This window comes from Haliotis rufescens, unplaced genomic scaffold (assembly GCF_023055435.1).
Source record: "Haliotis rufescens isolate VD_foot unplaced genomic scaffold, xgHalRufe1.0.p SCAF_6, whole genome shotgun sequence".
In the NCBI taxonomy this organism is placed as follows: domain Eukaryota; kingdom Metazoa; phylum Mollusca; class Gastropoda; order Lepetellida; family Haliotidae; genus Haliotis; species Haliotis rufescens.
The window spans coordinates 52312627-52337240 of record NW_025964334.1 but is presented as its reverse complement, the minus strand read 5'-3'; the positions used below and the strand labels follow the sequence as shown (position 1 = coordinate 52337240).

At 42.2% G+C, this 24614-nt stretch overlaps 2 protein-coding genes across 2 annotated transcripts in view; one reads left to right on the top strand and one right to left on the bottom strand.

The window, feature by feature from the left end:
- Positions 1-3903: 3903 nt before the first annotated feature.
- LOC124138165 lies at positions 3904-12659 on the bottom strand. The gene is made up of 3 exons (XM_046504695.2): positions 12227-12659; positions 10079-10207; positions 3904-6899 (listed from the first exon to the last, which is right to left on the bottom strand). The coding sequence occupies exons 1-3, from the start codon at positions 12564-12566 to the stop codon at positions 6631-6633; spliced, it is 738 nt and encodes a 245-aa protein (XP_046360651.2). The 5' UTR covers positions 12567-12659; the 3' UTR covers positions 3904-6630.
- A 1159-nt stretch (positions 12660-13818) lies between these two features.
- Positions 13819-24614, top strand: part of LOC124138211 (xanthine dehydrogenase-like) — a 68912-nt gene continuing 58116 nt past the window's right edge. Inside the window, exons 1-2 of the mRNA XM_048386247.1 lie at positions 13819-13938; positions 15314-15453. Coding sequence (XP_048242204.1) covers positions 13886-13938; positions 15314-15453 — 193 coding nt within the window. The 5' untranslated portion in view covers positions 13819-13885. The remainder of the gene's footprint in view (positions 13939-15313; positions 15454-24614) is intronic.

Genomic DNA, 24614 nt, shown 5'->3' with positions numbered 1-24614 from the left:
TGTTCTTCCCAGGAGAAGACTCGTATGGTACTAACTGCGTGGTCACACCCCTACATCACCCTTAAGTGTTTATTGTTCATCGCACATGGTTCACGAGTGACATGTTCTTCCCAGAAGAAGACTCGTATGGTACTAACTGCGTGGTCACACCCCTACATCACCCTTAAATGTTTATTGTTCATCGCACATGGTTCACGAGTGACATGTTCTTCCCAGGAGAAGACTCGTATGGTACTAACTATGGGTCACACCCCTACATCACCCTTAAGTGTTTATTTTTATCGCACATGGTTCACGAGTGACATGTTCTTCCCAGAAGACTCGTATGGTACTAACTGCGTGGTCACACCCCTACATCACCCTTAAGTGTTTATTGTTCATCGCACATGGTTCACGAGTGACATGTTCTTCCCAGAAGAAGACACGTATGGTACTAACTGCGTGGTCACACCCCTACAACACCCTTTAGTGTTTATTGTTCATCGCACATGGTTCACGAGTGACATGTTCTTCCCAGGAGAAAACACGTATGGTACTAACTGCGTGGTCACACCCCTACATCACCCTTAAGTGTTTATTGTTCATCGCACATGGTTCACGAGTGACATGTTCTTCCCAGAAGAAGACTCGTATGGTACTAACTGCGTGGTCACACCCCTACATCACCCTTAAGTGTTTATTTTTATCGCACATGGTTCACGAGTGACTTGTTCTTCCCAGAAGAAGACTCGTATGGTACTAACTGCGTGGTCACACCCCTACATCACCCTTAATTGTGTTTTTTTATCGCACATGGTTCACGAGTGACATGTTCTTCCAAGGAGAAGACTCGTATGGTAGTAAGTGCGGGAGAGCATCAGACTGTGGATATGCACATTCAGTATGCAGCGGCGGTGTCTGCGACTGTGAGAGCAGTTACAATTATGATGACACAAGTGGAAACTGTACTGAGCGTAAGTATAGGGGGCTTTGTTACAACCCTTCATGTAAAAAGATAATCTTAATGAAAAAGAATACATTAAGGGTTGCGAGTTAACCCTTGTTACAACTCTTAATGTAAACCTATTATATGGTTTTAAGGAATGTATACTACTTAACAGGACCTTGAACACCTTTCTTGCCTGAATTGCAATATTATTTAAAACTTACGGCCTCAGTAATCTATTGCTAAAATACAAGCCAAGTAACTACTTCAAAATACCACTTTTAATAACGTGACAAACCTTCCCAGTTATTAAAAACAACTCTTTTTTGTTTTCGATAGGCTCACTGACATTTGCCATTTACAGTAATCAAGCAATATATTTAACTTCATTTGTAAGTTGTTGACAGTATTGCCAATAAGGCCATCAGCAAATAGAAGTGAATAATATTAATAAATTCCGGATGTAACTGAACACCAAATTCAGAAACCAATTCGTTTATAATAAAACTGACACAAAATGGGACTAAGCTTACACCCTTGCCTCACACCCACAAAGCAGTACAATGTACTCGATACTCTGTTGTTTGAACGAACACACGCCTTCACATTACTGTAGATTGATTGTACCATTTTACCCATTTAAGCACTCAAACCAATTTGTACAATAGCTTTCATAGAAGATGACGCTGAATGGAGTCGAATGCTTTAGAGAAATCAATAAATGCTACATAAAAATTACCTCCTTTTCGTGAAAGATTGGTTGGTTGGTTTGTTACTTTACGCCGCACTCAGCAATATTCCAGCTATATGACGGCGGTCTGTAAATAATCGAGTCTGGACCAGACAATCCAGTGATTGACGTCATGCGCATCGATCCACGCAATTGGGATACGATGACATGCATCAACCAAGTCAGCAAGCCTGACCACCCGATCCCGTTAGTCGCCTTTTACGACAAGCAAAGTCGCCTTTTACGGCGTGAAAGACAGCGCTGAAAGACAGAGTTTAAAATAGTTATCAATAGTTAAATAACCTTTTACGAAACCCCGACTGACATTCAGATATTTTATTCAAGTCGTCCAGACACACGCTTTATCATATCCCTGAAATCTTCCGCTGCTGAACTCTCTAGGTCACTCCTTTTACATTGTGCATACTGATCCCTCGTGATTCTACACAGTGATCTGTATGCATTGCAAACTCTGTTATACTTAATAAGGTATGACTAATCTTTAGTTTTCTTTCTGAACGCATTTAAATAATTGCACCGTTCATGTTTTTTTACAGCGAAATTCGTCATCATGCCATAGTGAACGTCTATAGTTATCGCTCACTCGTGTCTTCATCACAGAAGCGGCTGATACAATAGCATCAGTTATAAATGCTGCACCAGACACGTCTGTAAGAGAACACAGTGCTGCATTCTCACAGTCTGATGTCGAAGAGGATTCCATATTGTGGAGAAAATACTGTGAAGCTACACTTTCTAAGTGTATCTGTATTCTTTACGGTTACTGACTTTGTGTAACAACTTCATTTTAATGCGGGGCAGTCGGGTAGCCTAGTGGTTAAAGCGATTGCTCGTCACGCCGCAGACCCGGGTTCGATTCCCGACATGGGTACAATGTGTGAAGCCCATTTCTGATATTGCTGGAATATTGCTAAAAGCGGCGTAAAACCATACTCACTCACTCCTTTTAATGCCCCAAATACAGGTAGATGCTGCGATTCCGATCGAGATAATATATCAAAATCGGTGATATCGGGGAATATGTCACTCGATGCTAAAACATATTCTATCACACAATACCCTAAATGCCCAATAAATATAGTCACCGATTTGATAGTCAGTTCAAAATCTTTCATTCACAATAAATATGTTTAGAATTTAACACATTTCCAATGGGTTGTCTGGCCCAGACTCGATTATTTACAATCGTTCGTTAATTGGGTATAATTTGACTAAACCACATTCCATGATATTTCTCATATCACAATGTTACTGCCTGAGAAATTCATATTTCTACATTCAGAAAACCTTGTTAAACCTATTGTTTGTTTATTTGTTGTGTAACGCCGCACTCAGCAATATTCCAGCTATATGTCGGCGGTCTGTAAATAATAGAGTTTAGACAAGACGATCCACGCAATTGGGATACGATGACATGCATCAACCAAGTCAGCGAGCCTGACCACCCAATCCCGTTAGTCGCCTCTTACAACAAGCATAGTCGACTTTGACGGTAAGAATGGGTTACTGAAGTTGTTCTACCCCGGATCTTCACGGGTCAAATCTGGCAGTGCGTAGGATTAGTCTCACAAATGAATGTTTTTCAACGTTTTTGAGGGGTTATGTAGACTCTTCTTGATCACGATTCGAACTTCAGCTAACCTTTCCTCCAAGTGAAAGAAAAGAACATACATCTCCTATGCCGTCAATAGCTCCTGGATGCTATAAAATGTTCACTTCCTTGATTTGACCTTTGATAGATCTGGGGGGGGGGGGGGGGGGGGGGGTTGGGGGAGGAGGAGGGGGTTGTTAGTAAGTTAAAGATTTATGTCACGTCGGCAGTATTTCAGCCACGTTGTATTAACTTATTTTGAATGTTAAATCTGACCCGTGAAGGTCCGGGGTATAATAGCTTTTGAGCAACCCTTGCTGTAAAAGGCGACTATGCTTGTCGTTAGAGGCGACTAACGGGATCGGGTGGTCAGGCTCGCTGACATGGTTGATGCATGTCGTCGTATCCCAGTTGCGTGGATCGAGGCTCATGATATAATTCACTGGATTGTCTGATTATTTACAGACCGCCGTCATATAGCTGGAATATTGCTGAGTGCGGCGTTAAAAAACAAACAAAAGAACACACCAAAACAAAACAATATAAAATCCTGTCATCTCGGGATCAGTAAAATAACTAGTAACACATAACAGAACCACATTTAACTCAATAATAACAAACATGTTTGTTCGCATATCTGGCATTTATTAGGATTCAAATTAAAGCAACAATCAATTTGTCTTCACAAGCAACGAGATGCTTTTCGTAAGACCGATGAAATGTTAATACCACAGGCATACGAAGATATATCCAAATATCGACGTATATGATATAAATAGGGGAAGAGTTTTGCGGTCGGAATCTTGTTGTCCGTTACACGGTTTAAATGTGCGGTGTTGTTCGTGTGCACCGTGTCAGACTGCCATGGACAAATCATCTCATCACATATCTGACGTTTAGTGGCAATAACTTAACCAATGGTCTTTCGGGCAACAGTCACTTTGCCTTCACAAGTAACGAAACTCTTTTCGTATGACAGACATGCGAATACCATATAAATAAATGAGAAATATCGTGTTGTCCGTTCTGATTTGTGGACACAGTGTCGTTAGTGTGTACATCGCCGTTGGTGTGTACAGTGTCGTTGGCGTGTACAGTGTCGTTAGTGTGCACAGCGCCGTTAGTGTGTACATCGCCGTTGGTGTGTACAGTGTCGTTAGTGTGTACAGTGCCGTTCGTGTGCTCAGTGTCGTTAGTGTGTACAACGCCATTAGTGTGTGCATCGCCGTGAGTGTGTACAGTGTCGTTAGTGTGTACACCGCCGTTGGTGTGTAAAGTGTCGTTGGTGTGTACAGTGTCGTTGGTGTGTACAGTGCCATTAGTGTGTACATCGCCGTTGGTGTGTGCAGTGTCGTTAGTGTGTACAGTGCCGTTAGTGTGTACATCGCCGTTGGTGTGTACAGTGTCGTTAGTGTGTACAGTGCCGTTAGTGTGTACATCGCCGTTGGTGTGTACAGTGTCGTTAGCGTGTACAGTGCCGTTCGTGTGCTCAGTGTCGTCAGTGTGTACAATGCCATTAGTGTGTGCATCGCCGTTAGTATGTACAGTGTCGTTAGTGTGTACAGCGCCGTTGGTGTGTACAGTGTCGTTAGTGTGTACAGTGTCGTTGGTGTGTACAGCGCCGTTGGTGTGTACAGTGTCGTTAGAGTGTACAACGCCGTTGGTGTGTACAGTGTTGTTCGTGTGCTCAGTGTCGTCAGTGTGTACAATGCCATTAGTGTGTGCATCGCCGTTAGTGTGTACAGTGCCGTTAGTGTGTACAGCACCGTTAGTGTGTACAGTGCCGTTGGTGTGTACAGCGCTGTTAGTGTGTACAGCGCCGTTGGTGTGTACAGTGTCGTTAGAGTGTACAACGCCGTTGGTGTGTACAGTGTTGTTCGTGTGCACAGTGCCGTTAGTGTGTACAGCGCCGTTAGTGTGCACAGCGCCGTTGGTGTGTACAGTGCCGTTAGTGTGTACAGCGCCGTTAGTGTGTACAGCGCCGTTGGTGTGTACAGCGCTGTTGGTGTGTACAGCGCCGTTGGTGTGTACAGTGTTGTTCGTGTGCACAGCGCCGTTTGTGTAGTGTCATCATTGTGTACCGTGTCGTTAGTGTGTGCAGCGCCTTTAGTGTAGTGTCGTTAGTGTGTACGGCGCCGTTAGTGTAGTGTCATTAGTGTGTACTGTGTCGTTGGTGTGTGCAGCGCCTTTAGTGTAGTGTCGTTACTATAGTGTGTACGGCGCCGTTAGTGTAGTGTCATTAGTGTGTACTGTGTCGTTGGTGTGTGCCGCGCCTTTAGTGTAGTGTCGTTAGTGTGCACAGCGCCGTTAGTGTAGTGTCATCAGTGTGTACCGTGTCGTTGGTGTGTGCAGCGCCTTTTGTGTAGTGTCGTTAGTGTAAACAGCGCCGTTAGTGTAGTGTCATTAGTGTGTACTGTGTCGTTGGTGTGTGCAGCGCCTTTAGTGTAGTGTCGTTAGTGTGCACAGCGCCGTTAGTGTAGTGTCATTAGTGTGTACCGTGTCGTTGGTGTGTGCAGCGCCTTTAGTGTAGTGTCGTTAGTGTGTACAGTGTCGTTGGTGTGCACAGCGCCGTTAGTGTGTAGTGTCGTTAGTGTGTACCGTGTCGTTAGTGTGCACATCGCCGTTAGTGTGTACAGCGCCGTTAGTGTGTAGTGTCGTTAGTGTGCACAGTGCCGTTTGGTGAGTGTCGTGTGTACAGTGTCGTTTGTCTGTACAATGCCGTTAGTGTACAGTGTCATTAGTGTGTACAGTGTCGTTAGTGTGTACAGTGTCGTTAGTGTGTACAGTGTCGTTAGTGTGTACAGTGTCGTTAGTGTGTACAGTGTCATTAGTGTGTACAGTGTCGTTAGTGTGTACAGTGTCGTTAGTGTGCACATCGCCGTTGGTGTGCAGTGTAATTTTTGTGCAATGTCGTCAGACTGCAGTGTCGTTAGTGTGTAGTGCCGTTAGTGTGTACAGCGCCGTTGGTGTGTACAGTGCCGTTAGTGTGTAGTGCCGTTAGTGTGTACAGCGCCGTTGTTGTGTACAGCGCCGTTGGTGTGTACAGCGCCGTTGGTGTGTACAGTGTTGTTCGTGTGCACAGCGCCGTTTGTGTTGTGTCATCAGTGTGTACCGTGTCGTTAGTGTGTGCAGCGCCTTTAATATAGTGTCGTTAGTGTGTACGGCGCCGTTAGTGTAGTGTCATTAGTGTGCACAGTGCCGTTAGTGTGTACAGTGTCGTTAGTGTGTACAGTGTCGTTAAAGTGCTAAGTGTCGTTAGTGTACACAGTGCCGTTAGTGTGTACAGTGTCGTTAGTGTGTACAGTGTCGTTAAAGTGCTAAGTGTAGTTAGTGTGCACAGTGTCGTTAGTGTGCACAGTACCGTTAGTGTGCACAGTGTCGGATAGCCAGGTGCCAGTTTTCTGTGATATTAGTGACGAGATACCCGACAGGGAGCTCCAAAGCGGGCGTGTCGCAGAGGTTGCATGTTTCATCTTTATTGTCAAGCTCCGCATTGACACACACGAAGTCAGTCTCTGCCTCGCATGCTGCAGCGCAGGCCCGTATCGTTGACGTGCTCAGGACCTTGGAGTTGCAATAGTCAACTCCACTGGCAGGGTAAGTACTGATTTCCTTGCCATAGGCGGTGCAGCCTGAAAAATATGTCACATGTCACACTTCATACTTAAGGGAATTAATAATTACGTGGCACTGGCAATAGTTCAGCCACAAAGCGACACTCGTGTTAAAGGCATGTCATATGTGTATACATTGTAACCTCAAGTTCACCAGCTTAGTTTGAAATTGGACAGTCGAAATCATCAGGAATTTTCTTACTTGAATTCATAGGCTCTCAGGGGGCACGGGTGGCCCAGTCGTCTGAGGCGCCGCGATTCGCTATGCAGAGTTCCGTCCCTTGAGCACGCCAGAAACCTATGATTGTGGGTTCGAATCCCGGTTCGCCCCGATTATGTTTCTAGGTTTGTCAACACCATACCCGTGCTCGTGGGTTTCACCGAAGTGGTAAACGTCCGAGACCTGCATTACTTCGGGCTTTCCCTCACATTAAGCTGACACGCCGTGATATAACTGGAATACTGTTAAAAGCGGCGTTAAACCAAACTCACTCACTCACTCATAGACTCCCAGGTTATCTCCTTGACACTGCCCACTTTACATAAAGTTTATCAAGCGAATGTGGTTAGGGATGATGATTATCCTGTATTAGGTGAGGTGAAATGGGGTTTAACGTCGCGTCCAAGATTATTGCACTTATATAGCCACGTGCATGTACGTGTGTGTGTTTGTGTGTGTGTGTGTGTGGCTGCTTGTACTAGTCCGGACTGATGCCGATTTATAGTGCTAGCACACTGAGATATCATGCCGCAGTTTAACATGAATACCCCACTCAAGACACAGTATACTGACTTCGAGCCGACCAGTCCTTCTTTTAGCCCCTTAATGCCTAGCGCCAGACAGGGTAACAACAAGTACCATCTTTTAACGTCTTTTGGTATGACGCGGCTGGGGACCCGGGACCTTCCGCTCTCCGGGCGGACGCTCTACCACTAGACCACGGAGGCGGTTCCCTGCATTAGGAATAAACCTTGTATTTAGGGCGCCTTGACGAGCTAAATACAGAGTGTGTATTCCGAATACTGGTTATTTATCATCCTAAAACACACAAGCGTAGACAAGCGTACAATGTCATTCTGAACTTATGTCATCGAAAAACCTGTTTTCATCTCAAACAAAAAACAAAAAAACAATTGCCTATACATATTGTTCCACCTGCATACTTGTTTTTTAAAGGGAGGCTACGCTAACCCTAGTCTTTGTGTAGAGTCTGCCTGCCCTGCTATAGTGAGTGAGTGAGTTTGGTTTAACGCCGCTTTTAACATTATTCCAGTTATATCACGGCGTGTCAGCTTAATGTGGGAGGAAAGCCCGAAGTGATGCAGGTCTCAGACGTTTACCACTTCGGTGAAACCCACGAGCACGGGTATGGTGCTGACAAACCTAGAAACATAATCGGGGCGAACCGGGATTCGAACCCACAATCATAGGTTTCTGGCGTGCCCAAAGGACGAAACTCTGCACAGCGAATCGCGGCGCCTTAGACGACTGGGCCACCCGTGCCCCCTTGCCCTGTTATAACGTTACGAGGTGCAGAGTCAAATGTAACAAAAGCGACAAAACGAAACAAGGTAACACTTCGGATATATTAAGGCCAAATCCAACTGTCATAAATTTGGGAAATGGACCCAAGCCGCAGAAGTCTAAAAATGATCCCACTAGGCCAGTGACATCGCTAAATTGTTTCGCAATTTAGTCTCCAAAGTTGACATTAACTCATAATAATAGGCAAGGATTGTCAGGCTCCCGTCCAACTGTTGTCATCCCCTCCTTGCCAAATGCAGACCTGACATTAACTAACATTAAGAAAATTCATTAACATTAAGGATGGTGGCGCAGTTGCTAGCGCCACTGTCATTGGATCCAGAATAGTAGACCGCCTCCGTGGTCTAGTGGTAGAGCGTCCGCCCGGAGAGCGGAAGGTCCTGGATTCGAAACCCCGGCCGCGTCATACCAAAATACATTAAAAGATACTTGTTGTTACCTTGTCTGGCGCTCGGCATTAAGGGGCTAAGACAAGGACTGGTCGGCTCGGAGTCAGTATGCTGTGTCTGAGTGGGGTATTCATGTTAAACTGCGGCATGATATCTCAGTGTGCTAGCACTATAAATCGGCATCAGTCCGGACTAGTACAAGCAGTCACACACACACGTCGCTATATAAAACAATAATCTTGGACGGGATGTTAAACCCCATTTCACCTCACCTCACCTACAGACTAGTATCAAGATTACCAGATAACAGCTCTATATTCACAGCATAAGCGAACGCCATTTAAACAGCTCTAAACTATATCAATAACCAATCTAAAAATAAATACTTCATTATTTTTTTCAGATTCTCTTTCGTGTATACAGACAATTGGATATGTAATTTAAACCTCTTTTACTTAAATTTAGAAAAATATTATTTGATGATCTCGACGCTGCCCAATATGACATCACCAGTCTGTTGCTGGTAACCCAGTCATGTTGGAATCATTGGTAACACAATGACCGATGCGTCTGCAAAAGCAGCGCTCTGTGACACCACTTCTAATCCCTTACAATGATTATCAACCCATGATCAAGAGGTTACATACATGATCTAATACGAAAGAAGTTGGACACCCAAGTTGGTTGGTTTGTTTAACGCTGCACTCAGCATATTCCAGCTATATGACGGCGGTCTGTAAATAATCGAGCCTGGACCAGACAATCCAGTGATTGATATCCTGATTGGTTGGTTGGTTTGTTGTTTAACGCCGCACTCAGCAATATTCCAGCTATATGACGGCGGTCTGTAAAATAATCGAGTCTGAATCAGACAATCCAGTGATTAATATCATGAGCATCGATCCACGCAATTCGGATCGATGACATGCATCAACCAAGTCAGCGAGCCTGACCACCCGATCCCGTTAGTCGCCTTTTACGACAAGCATAGTCACATTTTACGGCAAGCATGGGTTGCTGAAGACCTATTCTACCCCGGAATCTTCAGGGGTCCTGAGCATCGATCCACGCAATTGGGATCGATGACATGCATCAACCAAGTCAGCGAGCCTGACAACCCGATCCCGTTAGTCGCCTTTTACGACAAGCATAGTCACCTTTTATGGCAAGCATGGGTTGCTGAAGACCTATCTACCCCGGGTCTTCACAGCTCAAAAACCAAAGTTTGACGCTGTCAGATCAATGTAATACCAAATACTTACGAATCAGACAGTCGCCACTCATGACGTCATAGCTAGCTCCAAACATGCAGGTGCAGACGCCGTCTTCGCATTTGGACTTCCCAAAGGCACAGTTTGAAGACGTCACGCACTTCGTTCCAAACGACGACTCTTGTAATAAGATACGGAAAAAAGAAAATATAGAACAAGCTTTGTTTTCAAGAATGTAATATAAGACCAGACAGCTCATATAAGGTTGGTTGGTTTGTTGTTTAACGCCGCACTATTCCAGCTGTACGACGGCGGTCTGTAAATAATCGAGTCTGTACCAGACAATCCAGTGATTGACATGAGCATCGATTCACGCAATTTGGATACGATGACATGCATCAACCAAGTCAGCAAGCCTTGACCACCCGTTTACGTTAAACGCCTCTTACGACAAGCATAGTTGCCTTTTACGGCAAGCATGGGTTGCTGAAGAGATATTCATCCCCGGATATTCACGGCTCTCAAACGTATGGAGGTAAGTGTTCGAAAGTGAATAGATTCCATCGTTCTTAAAGGTAAAAAAACCATTAGCCTCAACTACACCCTGCATACATAACCGACTCACTATGTTGTTGTTACTTAATTAAACGCCATATTCAGCACTATTCCAGCAATATGATGGCGGTCTGTAAATAATCGAGTCAGGACCAGACAATCCAGTGATTGACATCATGAGCATCGATCCATGCAACAACCAAGTCAGCGAGCCTGACCACCAGATCCCGTTACTCGCCTTTTTCGACAAGCGTGGGTTGCTGAAGACCCTGGATCCTCACGGGTACGGGCTTTGAACAGTCATGGTGGTATATTTTGTGTTTCACCTCCTAGATCCCACCAACCACGGGGTGTCAACAAGGACGAAGCCATATTTATTACTCATCCGTGAAGAGATCACCCGTTCAATAAACATACAGTGGTATTATACACTGTTTAATAACATCACGTGCACACAGAGACCCGTGAAGAATCCGGGATAGTCTTCAGCAACCCATGCTTGCCGTAAAAGGCGACTAACGGGATCGAGTGGTCAGGCTCGCTGACTTGGTTGATGCATGTCATCGAACCCATTTGCGTGGATCGATGCTCATGATGTCAATCACTGGATTGTCTGGTCCAGACTTGATTATTAACTGACCGCTGTCTGGAATATTGCTGAGTGCGGCGTTAAACATCAAACAAACAAATACAAAATCTGCCTGGAGCAATCGTGCTAAAAACATTTGTAATGCCAAGTTCATTCTTCAGACTTGTTATATTGCAGTATAATTTATTGTTAAATAATGATTGTAACTGTATTACATTGTTTCTGTGGAGATTCAGTAGAAATTCATTGCATTGTATTTGGATACTGATTAGTTGTCAAGAATGTAATATTATTTAATGTCAGCAGTTGTGAGGAAGTTGCTATATATAGATGCTCGAACTATCTGTAAACTTCTGAAATAGCATGGATGGATGTCAAGCGTTATAGAAACAAATGGGGTAGTCTGTGATGTTCTTGTGACACTGGACTAGTCAAGCACTGTGTGGAAAGTGCTGGAAAGCTAGTGAGACCATATGAGTGGAGCGGGCACGTGCCTGTCTCATCTCACAATTTATCTGACATTACATCAAGATCAGCTGTTATGTGAAGATCACTTACCACCCCGGATTCTCGGAAACTTGACCACTAATGCGGATAGGTGAATAATATAATCACTGAACTTTTTGCCATCACAACTGCCATCAAATTTTGTATTTGATACTGCCATTGCTTATTGAACTACCACTCTGTTTTTATTGATTTGTAAACCTAGTTAATTGTGTATACAATTGTAAATTGTTTGTTGGTATTGAAATAAATATTTTTACGTACAGATTTATGGGTTAGCTAATTGTTTCAACCTTGGAATCGATAAGGAACAGCTACTGTTTTCGGCTCTCTCATAAAAGATGCCTACTGCATTGGTACAAATGCAATACATATTTTACATATTAATAATGCAATCCTTTCTCGTTGCACTTTCGATGCTCATGATATTAATAACTGGATTGTCTGGTCCAGACTAGATTATTTACAGACCGCCGTCATATAGCTGGAATATTGCTGAGTGCGGCGTTAAACAACAAACCAACCAACCAACCAATCGTTGCACTTACTTCCACAGAAAGAATAGAGTCGTGATCCATCCTCGTCAGTCACGGGGTTCAAGGTCTTCCCAAGGACGGAGTAACCACAGCCGTAAGTAGAGCACGTCCTTATCCTTGGGTTGTACCTGTAGGACTTGCATCTGTTGTCCTCGGAACACCTTCTGTTGCAAAATGCCGGCATCATCACATTCATGAATGTAGAGAGGTGGAAATCTGTAACAGCCTTTCCATCAAATTCCGCTAGACGATAATCCTTGCATTGTGTACATGACCAAACAAATCCAATGACTTCTACTAGTAGACACATACCAATAGCAGCAGCGTTTGACTTTGAACACATGTCTGTCATTCTGTCTTCTTTTGCGCACCCAGGAATAATGTCAAGGGATCTTGTTCACTGACATCGTCTGGCTCTTATGACTAAACTTGTTTCACTAATGGTTTTCGTGTTGCTCCAACGATATTCATTAAAAATGTACATCATCATTGATCAGGTAAGTGGAAACCCCTCTTTCCAATCTAGCCTTGAGAATAATCTTATGTCTTTAAGCATTCTACCCGCTCCAATGGGTTTTCCCCCAGTGGAAATTTGTTGGTTAATGCCACACTGATCAATATTACATCTCTTTGGAGTCGCCTGTGAGGACCCAGGGTAGAATGTGTCTCCATACCCGTGAAGATCCCGGGGTAGAATAGGTCTTGGTTGATGCATGTCATATGGGAATATTGCTGAGTGCGGCGTTAAACAACAAACCAACCATTGTAATGCAACAACTCTCACAATAATAATTCTAACTGGAAAGTTCTTTTAAATATTACGCGCGATAAAAAAAGCATTGACTGATGCTTATTTATAAACAATCAGATTGAAACGGCCTTGAAAGAATGTACACTTTATACAGTCCATGTATGTAGCTCTTTAGTTTGTAATCCTGAACTCCAGTGTGTCTTTTAACGGGCGGATTACCATCCTGGAACATCTGATTGTTGCCTTGGAAATAGAATAGGTCTTCAGCAACCCATGTTTGCCGTAAAAGGTGACTATGCTTGCCGTCAAAGGCGACTAACGGGACCGGGTGGTCACTCGCTCACTCAGTCAAAGTTTACGTGCTTTTTGCAATTAATGAAACAAATATCTTCATGGCTGATTTGAAATAAAAAACTAAACAATGTTTTTCATTTGTGGGGTTCACGGGAGTCAAGGAAAGATATTTTGGTCCGAAAATAGAAATTGGAAGCTCGTGCTTGTGACCTTCGTTGTCCTGTTGACCTTGGATCGGTTGGTCATGCTCGCTGACTTGGTTGATGCATGTCATCGTATCCTAATTGATCGATGCTCGTGATGACAATCACTGGATTGTCTGTCAAGACTCGATTATTTACAGACCGCCGTCATATAGCTGGAATGCTGGAGTGCGGCGTTAAACAACAAGCAAACAAACAAACCAAGCAATATCAAAGTTATTTGATCTGTAATCACTATTTTGAGATGAATACTAACGCCTACGTTATGTTATCATCATCGGCATGACTATACACAATTTTGTCATTTTATCTTTAAGGCTGTGATAAGAGAAAGATAGTGAGACTATCACATGAAAGTCGTGTGATGCCTAAGAAGTAGTTAACCCCAGGTAGTCGGCGTCAGTGACCTCATCCAACGTCAGCATGCCGACCAAGTCACTAGGAGACTTCGTTCAGTGTCCTGTGTGCAGAACAAGGTAGGATCTGTTCTGTGTCATTCAATACAATCTACATACACATTGGGGCAGATACTTTGTAATGGTTATAAAACCTGGCGTTTTGCTCAAAACAACGTTTTCACACGTTTATTATTATTTCAGTTATTAACACTGAAGTGTGTCCTCTCCGAAACTATCGCAATGAATAGCTTGGAAATTGCTGATGCGGCGTAAAACAATATTCATTCATTCATTCATTCATTCATTCATTCATTCATTCATTCATTTATTCATCCTCCGAAACAGAGAGATACATTTAAGGGTCCGATCTGAGAATGGTAGGAAATCCAAAGATATTGATTATGTGAAGGAAATGATAAGAAATAGCGTTACATGCCTCGGGCTCGGTGTATGCTGCTCTACTCTCTCTCTCTCTCTCTCTCTCTCTCTCTCTCTCTCTCTCTCTCTCTCTTAAGACCACTGGGCTTTTTTCATTCTCTTCAGCAGACTAAGCTTATTCAGGGGCAAGAATACGTTGCTGTCTTATTTGTCGACTTATGAATTTTGCATGATTAATTTGGTTTGTTTCTTATTTAAATCCACACTAATGCATATTCCAGCATGACGTGGCGGCCCGTAAATAATCGAACCAGACAAGACAGTGATTGATATTATGAGCAATGTGTCACGCCGTCGGGGTAGGATAACATGCCTTTATACCATATCATCGAGTCTGGCAACTCCGTGGTCTAGTGCTAGAGCGTCCGCCCGGAAAGCGGAAGGTCAATGGTTCGAACCCAAAAGACATTAAAAGATGATACTTGTTCTTACCCTGCCTGGCGCTCGGCATTAGGGGGCTAAAACAAGGACTGGTAGGCTCGGAGTCAGTATACTGTGTCTGAATGGGGTATTAAAACTGGGACGTTGTATCTCAGTTGGCTATCAATAATAAATCGGCATTTTTCCTGACTAGTACAAGCAGCCAAACGTCCACGCACGTCCATGCACGTCGCTATAAAACCTCATTGCACCTCTCCTCAGACACGACTTAACATATGCGAAAATGAGAACCAACCATCTGATTAAATAATCACATTTATATATGTAACGAATGAATAGATTAACCCGATATTTCGGCATAGGGGGAAAGCTAAACACATATTCAAATATTCACATTTTTCTATGTATGTTAGGCTGGGTGAACAGATGGATGAAGGATGGATGGGTTGATGGACGATCCAGTTATTTCGGTAGTTCAATATGCACCAAATCTTTGGTGGAAAGAATAAGTAGAAGATAGAGCTGTTAAAATCCTGATTCCTTCTAAGTTGTTTAATTGCATGTTAAGCAGTTCGTGGTCGGTTTTGTTCAAACTGTTTTTCGTTTAAAAAATGATACATTTGTTCCCCCACAGCCACGTCCCCACCAACGGAGCACTGAAGGATGGCGTCTATGCTTCCACCTGTGAAAACTGTGGCCACTTCTTCAAGTTCAAGGCCACAGGTCCTCTCAAGTCCTCGGTCACCTTCACCATCAATGGGACATCCTTTACAGGTACGATTGAGCAACATGACTGATACCAAAGAACCAGTGTACAAATGATTGATTGTACATCTAATACACCAGTAAAGTGAGTGAGTGAGTTTGGGCTTTACGCCGCTTTTAGCAATATTCCAGTAATATCACGGCGGGGGACACCAGAAATGGGCTTCACACATTGTACCCATGTCGGGAATCGAACCCGGGTCTTCGGCGTGACGAGCGAACGCTTTAACCACTTGGCTACCCGACCGCCCCACTCCAGTAAAGAGTACGATTCCCATTATAATACAAAACTGTTCTCTGGCAAATATTTTCACGTCTAACGCGAGTGAGTAAGAATACATATATGCTGCAGCTTCATTCGGGAGGATTCCCGAAACAATGGTCATTTGGCGGGAACAATGTGCTAACTGCTTGGAGTGCTGATGTGATACAAAAGCAGTGCTTTATATATGACTTGAATTAATTTACTCGTTCGTTGTGCCTCGACAGATAGAACCAACTGCTTTTCCATTTCCCTCTGCGCTTGCGACCTTCATCGGCGTTCACAATGTCATGTTACCGATGTCTGTCACGTCCACAAAGACTGTCACGTTCACAATGTCAGTCACGTTCACAAAGACTGTCATGTTCACAATGTCAGTCACGTTCACAAAGACTGTCATGTTCACAAAATATGTCATGTTCGCAAAGTATGTCATGTTCACAAAATATATCATGTTCACAAATTCTGTCATTTTCACAGTGTATGTCATATTCACAAAGTATGTCATGTTCACAACGTCTGTCACGTTCACAATGTCTGTCATGTTCACATTGTCACATTCACAAAATATGTCACGTTCACAATGTCTGTCATGTTCACATTGTCACATTCACAAAATATGTCACGTTCACAATTTCTGTCATGTGCACATTGTCACGATCACAAAATATGTCACGTTCACAATTTCTGTCATGTTCACATTGTCACATTCACAAAATATGTCACGTTCACAATTTCTGTCATGTGCACATTGTCAAATTCACAAAATATTTCACGTTTACAATTTCTGTCATGTTCACAAAGTCTGTCATGTTCACAAAGTCCAACACTAATTTTCCCTTTCTCTCTGCGTTGGTGGGTGGCTTTCTAATACACCAGTAAAGTGAGTGAGTGAGTTTTGGCTTTACGCCGCTTTTAGCAATATTCCAGTAATATCACGGCGGGGAACACCAGAAATGGGCTTCACACATTGTACCCATGTCGGGAATCGAACCCGGGTCTTCGGCGTGACGAGCGAACGCTTTAACCACTTGGCTACCCGACCGCCCCACACCAGTAAAGAGTACGATTCCCATTATAATACAAAACTGTTCTCTGGCAAATATTTTCACGTCTAACGCGAGTGAGTAAGAATACATATATGCTGCAGCTTCATTCGGGAGGATTCCCGAAACAATGGTCATTTGGCGGGAACAATGTGCTAACTGCTTGGAGTGCTGATGTGATACAAAAGCAGTGCTTTATATATGACTTGAATTAATTTACTCGTTCGTTGTGCCTCGACAGATAGAACCGACTGCTTTTCCATTTCCCTCTGCGCTTGCGACCTTCATCGGCGTTCACAATGTCATGTTACCGATGTATGTCACGTTCACAAAGACTGTCACGTTCACAAAGTCTGTCACGTTCACAATGTCAGTCACGTTCACAAAGACTGTCATGTTCACAAAATATGTCATGTTCGCAAAGTATGTCATGTTCACAAAATATATCATGTTCACAAATTCTGTCATTTTCACAGTGTATGTCATATTCACAAAGTATGTCATGTTCACAACGTCTGTCACGTTCACAATGTCTGTCATGTTCACAAAGTCTGTCATGTTCACAAATTCTGTCATGTTCACAAAGTCTGTCATATTCACAATGTCTGTCATGTTCAAAATGTCTATCATGTTCACAATGCCTGTCACGTTACCAATGTATGTCATGTTCACAACGTCTGTCACGTTACCAATGTATGTCATGTTCACAATGCCTGTCACGTTACCAATGTATGTCATGTTCACAATGTCTGTCATATTCACAAGGTATGTCATGTTCACAAGGTATGTCATGTTCACAAAGTCTGTCACGTTCAAAATGTCGTTCATGTTCACAATGTCTGTCACGATCACAAAATATGTCACGTTCACAATTTCTGTCATGTTCACAATTTCTGTCATGTGCACATTGTCACATTCACAAAATATTTCACGTTTACAATTTCTGTCATGTTCACAAAGTCTGTCATGTTCACAAAGTCCAACACTAATTTTCCCTTTCTCTCTGCGTTGGTGGGTGGCTTTCTAATACACCAGTAAAGTGAGTGAGTGAGTTTTGGCTTTACGCCGCTTTTAGCAATATTCCAGTAATATCACGGCGGGGAACACCAGAAATGGGCTTCACACATTGTACCCATGTCGGGAATCGAACCCGGGTCTTCGGCGTGACGAGCGAACGCTTTAACCACTTGGCTACCCGACCGCCCCACACCAGTAAAGAGTACGATTCCCATTATAATACAAAACTGTTCTCTGGCAAATATTTTCACGTCTAACGCGAGTGAGTAAGAATACATATATGCTGCAGCTTCATTCGGGAGGATTCCCGAAACAATGGTCATTTGGCGGGAACAATGTGCTAACTGCTTGGAGTGCTGATGTGATACAAAAGCAGTGCTTTATATATGACTTGAATTAATTTACTTGTTCGTTGTGCCTCGACAGATAGAACCGACTGCTTTTCCATTTCCCTCTGCGCTTGCGACCTTCATCGGCGTTCACAATGTCATGTTACCGATGTCTGTCACGTCCACAAAGACTGTCACGTTCACAAAGTCTGTCACGTTCACAATGTCAGTCACGTTCACAAAGACTGTCATGTTCACAAAATATGTCATGTTCGCAAAGTATGTCATGTTCACAAAATATATCATGTTCACAAATTCTGTCATTTTCACAGTGTATGTCATATTCACAAAGTATGTCATGTTCACAACGTCTGTCACGTTCACAATGTCTGTCATGTTCACAAATTCTGTCATTTTCACAGTGTATGTCATATTCACAAAGTATGTCATGTTCACAATGTCTGTCACGTTCACAATGTCTGTCATGTTCACAAATTCTGTCATTTTCACAGTGTATGTCATATTCACAAGGTATGTCACGTTCACAATGTCTGTCATATTCACAATGTCTGTCATGTTACCAATGTCTGTCATGTTCACAAAGTCTGTCACGTTCACAATGTCTGTCATGTTCACAAATTCTGTCATATTCACAAGGTATGTCATGTTCACAAAGTATGTCATGTTCACAAATTCTGTCATATTCACAAGGTATGTCATATTCACAAGGTATGTCATGTTCACAAATTCTGTCATATTCACAAGGTATGTCATATTCACAAAGTATGTCATGTTCACAAATTCTGTCATATTCACAAGGTATGTCATGTTCACAAATTCTGTTATATTCACAATGTCTGTCATGTTCACAAATTCTGTCATATTCACAAGGTATGTCATGTTCACAAATTCTGTCATATTCACAATGTCTGTCATATTCACAAGGTATGTCATATTCACAATGTCTGTCATGTTCACAAATTCTGTCATATTCACAATGTCTGTCATGTTCACAAATTCTGTCATATTCACAATGTCTGTCATATTCACAAGGTATGTCATGTTCACAAGGTATGTCATGTTCACAAATTCTGTCATATTCACAAGGTATGTCATATTCACAAGGTATGTCATGTTCACAAGGTATGTCATGTTCACAAGGTATGTCATGTTCACAAATTCTGTCATATTCACAATGTCTGTCATATTCACAAGGTATGTCATATTCACAAGGTATGTCATGTTCACAAGGTATGTCATGTTCACAAATTCTGTCATATTCACAATGTCTGTCATATTCACAAGGTATGTCATATTCACAAGGTATGTCATGTTCACAAGGTATGTCATGTTCACAAATTCTGTCATATTCACAATGTCTGTCATATTCACAAGGTATGTCATATTCACAAGGTATGTCATGTTCACAAGGTATGTCATGTTCACAAATTCTGTCATATTCACAAGGTATGTCATGTTCACAAGGTATGTCATGTTCACAATGTCTGTCACGTTCACAAGGTATGTCATGTTCACAAAGTCTGTCATATTCACAATGTCTGTCATATTCACAAAGTATGTCATGTTCACAAGGTATGTCATGTTCACAAAGTCTGTCATATTCACAATGTCTGTCATATTCACAAGGTATGTCATATTCACAAGGTATGTCACGTTCACAATGTCTGTCATGTTACCAATGTCTGTCATGTTACCAATGTCTGTCACGTTCAAAATGTCGTTCATGTTCACAATGTCTGTCACGATCACAAAATATGTCACGTTCACAATTTCTGTCATGTTCACAATTTCTGTCATGTGCACATTGTCACATTCACAAAATATTTCACGTTTACAATTTCTGTCATGTTCACAAAGTCTGTCATGTTCACAAAGTCCAACACTTATTTTCCCTTTCTCTCTGCGTTGGTGGGTGGCTTTCTAATACACCAGTAAAGTGAGTGAGTGAGTTTTGGCTTTACGCCGCTTTTAGCAATATTCCAGTAATATCACGGCGGGGGACACCAGAAATGGGCTTCACACATTGTACCCATGTCGGGAATCGAACCCGGGTCTTCGGCGTGACGAGCGAACGCTTTAACCACTTGGCTACCCGACCGCCCCACACCAGTAAAGAGTACGATTCCCATTATAATACAAAACTGTTCTCTGGCAAATATTTTCACGTCTAACGCGAGTGAGTAAGAATACATATATGCTGCAGCTTCATTCGGGAGGATTCCCGAAACAATGGTCATTTGGCGGGAACAATGTGCTAACTGCTTGGAGTGCTGATGTGATACAAAAGCAGTGCTTTATATATGACTTGAATTAATTTACTTGTTCGTTGTGCCTCGACAGATAGAACCGACTGCTTTTCCATTTCCCTCTGCGCTTGCGACCTTCATCGGCGTTCACAATGTCATGTTACCGATGTATGTCACGTTCACAAAGACTGTCACGTTCACAAAGTCTGTCACGTTCACAATGTCAGTCACGTTCACAAAGACTGTCATGTTCACAAAATATGTCATGTTCGCAAAGTATGTCATGTTCACAAAATATATCATGTTCACAAATTCTGTCATTTTCACAGTGTATGTCATATTCACAAAGTATGTCATGTTCACAACGTCTGTCACGTTCACAATGTCTGTCATGTTCACAAAGTCTGTCATGTTCACAAATTCTGTCATGTTCACAAAGTCTGTCATATTCACAATGTCTGTCATGTTCAAAATGTCTATCATGTTCACAATGCCTGTCACGTTACCAATGTATGTCATGTTCACAACGTCTGTCACGTTACCAATGTATGTCATGTTCACAATGCCTGTCACGTTACCAATGTATGTCATGTTCACAATGTCTGTCATATTCACAAGGTATGTCATGTTCACAAGGTATGTCATGTTCACAAAGTCTGTCACGTTCAAAATGTCGTTCATGTTCACAATGTCTGTCACGATCACAAAATATGTCACGTTCACAATTTCTGTCATGTTCACAATTTCTGTCATGTGCACATTGTCACATTCACAAAATATTTCACGTTTACAATTTCTGTCATGTTCACAAAGTCTGTCATGTTCACAAAGTCCAACACTAATTTTCCCTTTCTCTCTGCGTTGGTGGGTGGCTTTCTAATACACCAGTAAAGTGAGTGAGTGAGTTTTGGCTTTACGCCGCTTTTAGCAATATTCCAGTAATATCACGGCGGGGAACACCAGAAATGGGCTTCACACATTGTACCCATGTCGGGAATCGAACCCGGGTCTTCGGCGTGACGAGCGAACGCTTTAACCACTTGGCTACCCGACCGCCCCACACCAGTAAAGAGTACGATTCCCATTATAATACAAAACTGTTCTCTGGCAAATATTTTCACGTCTAACGCGAGTGAGTAAGAATACATATATGCTGCAGCTTCATTCGGGAGGATTCCCGAAACAATGGTCATTTGGCGGGAACAATGTGCTAACTGCTTGGAGTGCTGATGTGATACAAAAGCAGTGCTTTATATATGACTTGAATTAATTTACTTGTTCGTTGTGCCTCGACAGATAGAACCGACTGCTTTTCCATTTCCCTCTGCGCTTGCGACCTTCATCGGCGTTCACAATGTCATGTTACCGATGTCTGTCACGTCCACAAAGACTGTCACGTTCACAAAGTCTGTCACGTTCACAATGTCAGTCACGTTCACAAAGACTGTCATGTTCACAAAATATGTCATGTTCGCAAAGTATGTCATGTTCACAAAATATATCATGTTCACAAATTCTGTCATTTTCACAGTGTATGTCATATTCACAAAGTATGTCATGTTCACAACGTCTGTCACGTTCACAATGTCTGTCATGTTCACAAATTCTGTCATTTTCACAGTGTATGTCATATTCACAAAGTATGTCATGTTCACAATGTCTGTCACGTTCACAATGTCTGTCATGTTCACAAATTCTGTCATTTTCACAGTGTATGTCATATTCACAAGGTATGTCACGTTCACAATGTCTGTCATATTCACAATGTCTGTCATGTTACCAATGTCTGTCATGTTCACAAAGTCTGTCACGTTCACAATGTCTGTCATGTTCACAAATTCTGTCATATTCACAAGGTATGTCATGTTCACAAAGTATGTCATGTTCACAAATTCTGTCATATTCACAAGGTATGTCATATTCACAAGGTATGTCATGTTCACAAATTCTGTCATATTCACAAGGTATGTCATATTCACAAAGTATGTCATGTTCACAAATTCTGTCATATTCACAAGGTATGTCATGTTCACAAATTCTGTTATATTCACAATGTCTGTCATGTTCACAAATTCTGTCATATTCACAAGGTATGTCATGTTCACAAATTCTGTCATATTCACAATGTCTGTCATATTCACAAGGTATGTCATATTCACAATGTCTGTCATGTTCACAAATTCTGTCATATTCACAATGTCTGTCATGTTCACAAATTCTGTCATATTCACAATGTCTGTCATATTCACAAGGTATGTCATGTTCACAAGGTATGTCATGTTCACAAATTCTGTCATATTCACAAGGTATGTCATATTCACAAGGTATGTCATGTTCACAAGGTATGTCATGTTCACAAGGTATGTCATGTTCACAAATTCTGTCATATTCACAATGTCTGTCATATTCACAAGGTATGTCATATTCACAAGGTATGTCATGTTCACAAGGTATGTCATGTTCACAAATTCTGTCATATTCACAATGTCTGTCATATTCACAAGGTATGTCATATTCACAAGGTATGTCATGTTCACAAGGTATGTCATGTTCACAAATTCTGTCATATTCACAATGTCTGTCATATTCACAAGGTATGTCATATTCACAAGGTATGTCATGTTCACAAGGTATGTCATGTTCACAAATTCTGTCATATTCACAAGGTATGTCATGTTCACAAGGTATGTCATGTTCACAATGTCTGTCACGTTCACAAGGTATGTCATGTTCACAAAGTCTGTCATATTCACAATGTCTGTCATATTCACAAAGTATGTCATGTTCACAAGGTATGTCATGTTCACAAAGTCTGTCATATTCACAATGTCTGTCATATTCACAAGGTATGTCATATTCACAAGGTATGTCACGTTCACAATGTCTGTCATGTTACCAATGTCTGTCATGTTACCAATGTCTGTCACGTTCAAAATGTCGTTCATGTTCACAATGTCTGTCACGATCACAAAATATGTCACGTTCACAATTTCTGTCATGTTCACAATTTCTGTCATGTGCACATTGTCACATTCACAAAATATTTCACGTTTACAATTTCTGTCATGTTCACAAAGTCTGTCATGTTCACAAAGTCCAACACTTATTTTCCCTTTCTCTCTGCGTTGGTGGGTGGCTTTCTAATACACCAGTAAAGTGAGTGAGTGAGTTTTGGCTTTACGCCGCTTTTAGCAATATTCCAGTAATATCACGGCGGGGGACACCAGAAATGGGCTTCACACATTGTACCCATGTCGGGAATCGAACCCGGGTCTTCGGCGTGACGAGCGAACGCTTTAACCACTTGGCTACCCGACCGCCCCACACCAGTAAAGAGTACGATTCCCATTATAATACAAAACTGTTCTCTGGCAAATATTTTCACGTCTAACGCGAGTGAGTAAGAATACATATATGCTGCAGCTTCATTCGGGAGGATTCCCGAAACAATGGTCATTTGGCGGGAACAATGTGCTAACTGCTTGGAGTGCTGATGTGATACAAAAGCAGTGCTTTATATATGACTTGAATTAATTTACTCGTTCGTTGTGCCTCGACAGATAGAACCGACTGCTTTTCCATTTCCCTCTGCGCTTGCGACCTTCATCGGCGTTCACAATGTCATGTTACCGATGTCTGTCACGTCCACAAAGACTGTCACGTTCACAATGTCAGTCACGTTCACAAAGACTGTCATGTTCACAAAATTTGTCATGTTCGCAAAGTATGTCATGTTCACAAAATATATCATGTTCACAAATTCTGTCATTTTCACAGTGTATGTCATATTCACAAAGTATGTCATGTTCACAACGTCTGTCACGTTCACAATGTATGTCATGTTCACAACGTCTGTCACGTTCACAATGTCTGTCATGTTCACAATGCCTGTCACGTTACCAATGTATGTCATGTTCACAATGTCTGTCACGTTCAAAATGTCGTTCATGTTCACAATGTCTGTCACGATCACAAAATATGTCACGTTCACAATTTCTGTCATGTTCACAATTTCTGTCATGTGCACATTGTCACATTCACAAAATATTTCACGTTTACAATTTCTGTCATGTTCACAAAGTCTGTCATGTTCACAAAGTCCAACACTAATTTTCCCTTTCTCTCTGCGTTGGTGGGTGGCTTTCATCACAATGATGGCCACGTTCACTATGTATGTCCCTGATTTCCCTGACGTGGTGCCCTTCACCCTAAATGCACCACTATATCTCACATTGCCTGGTACTGATAT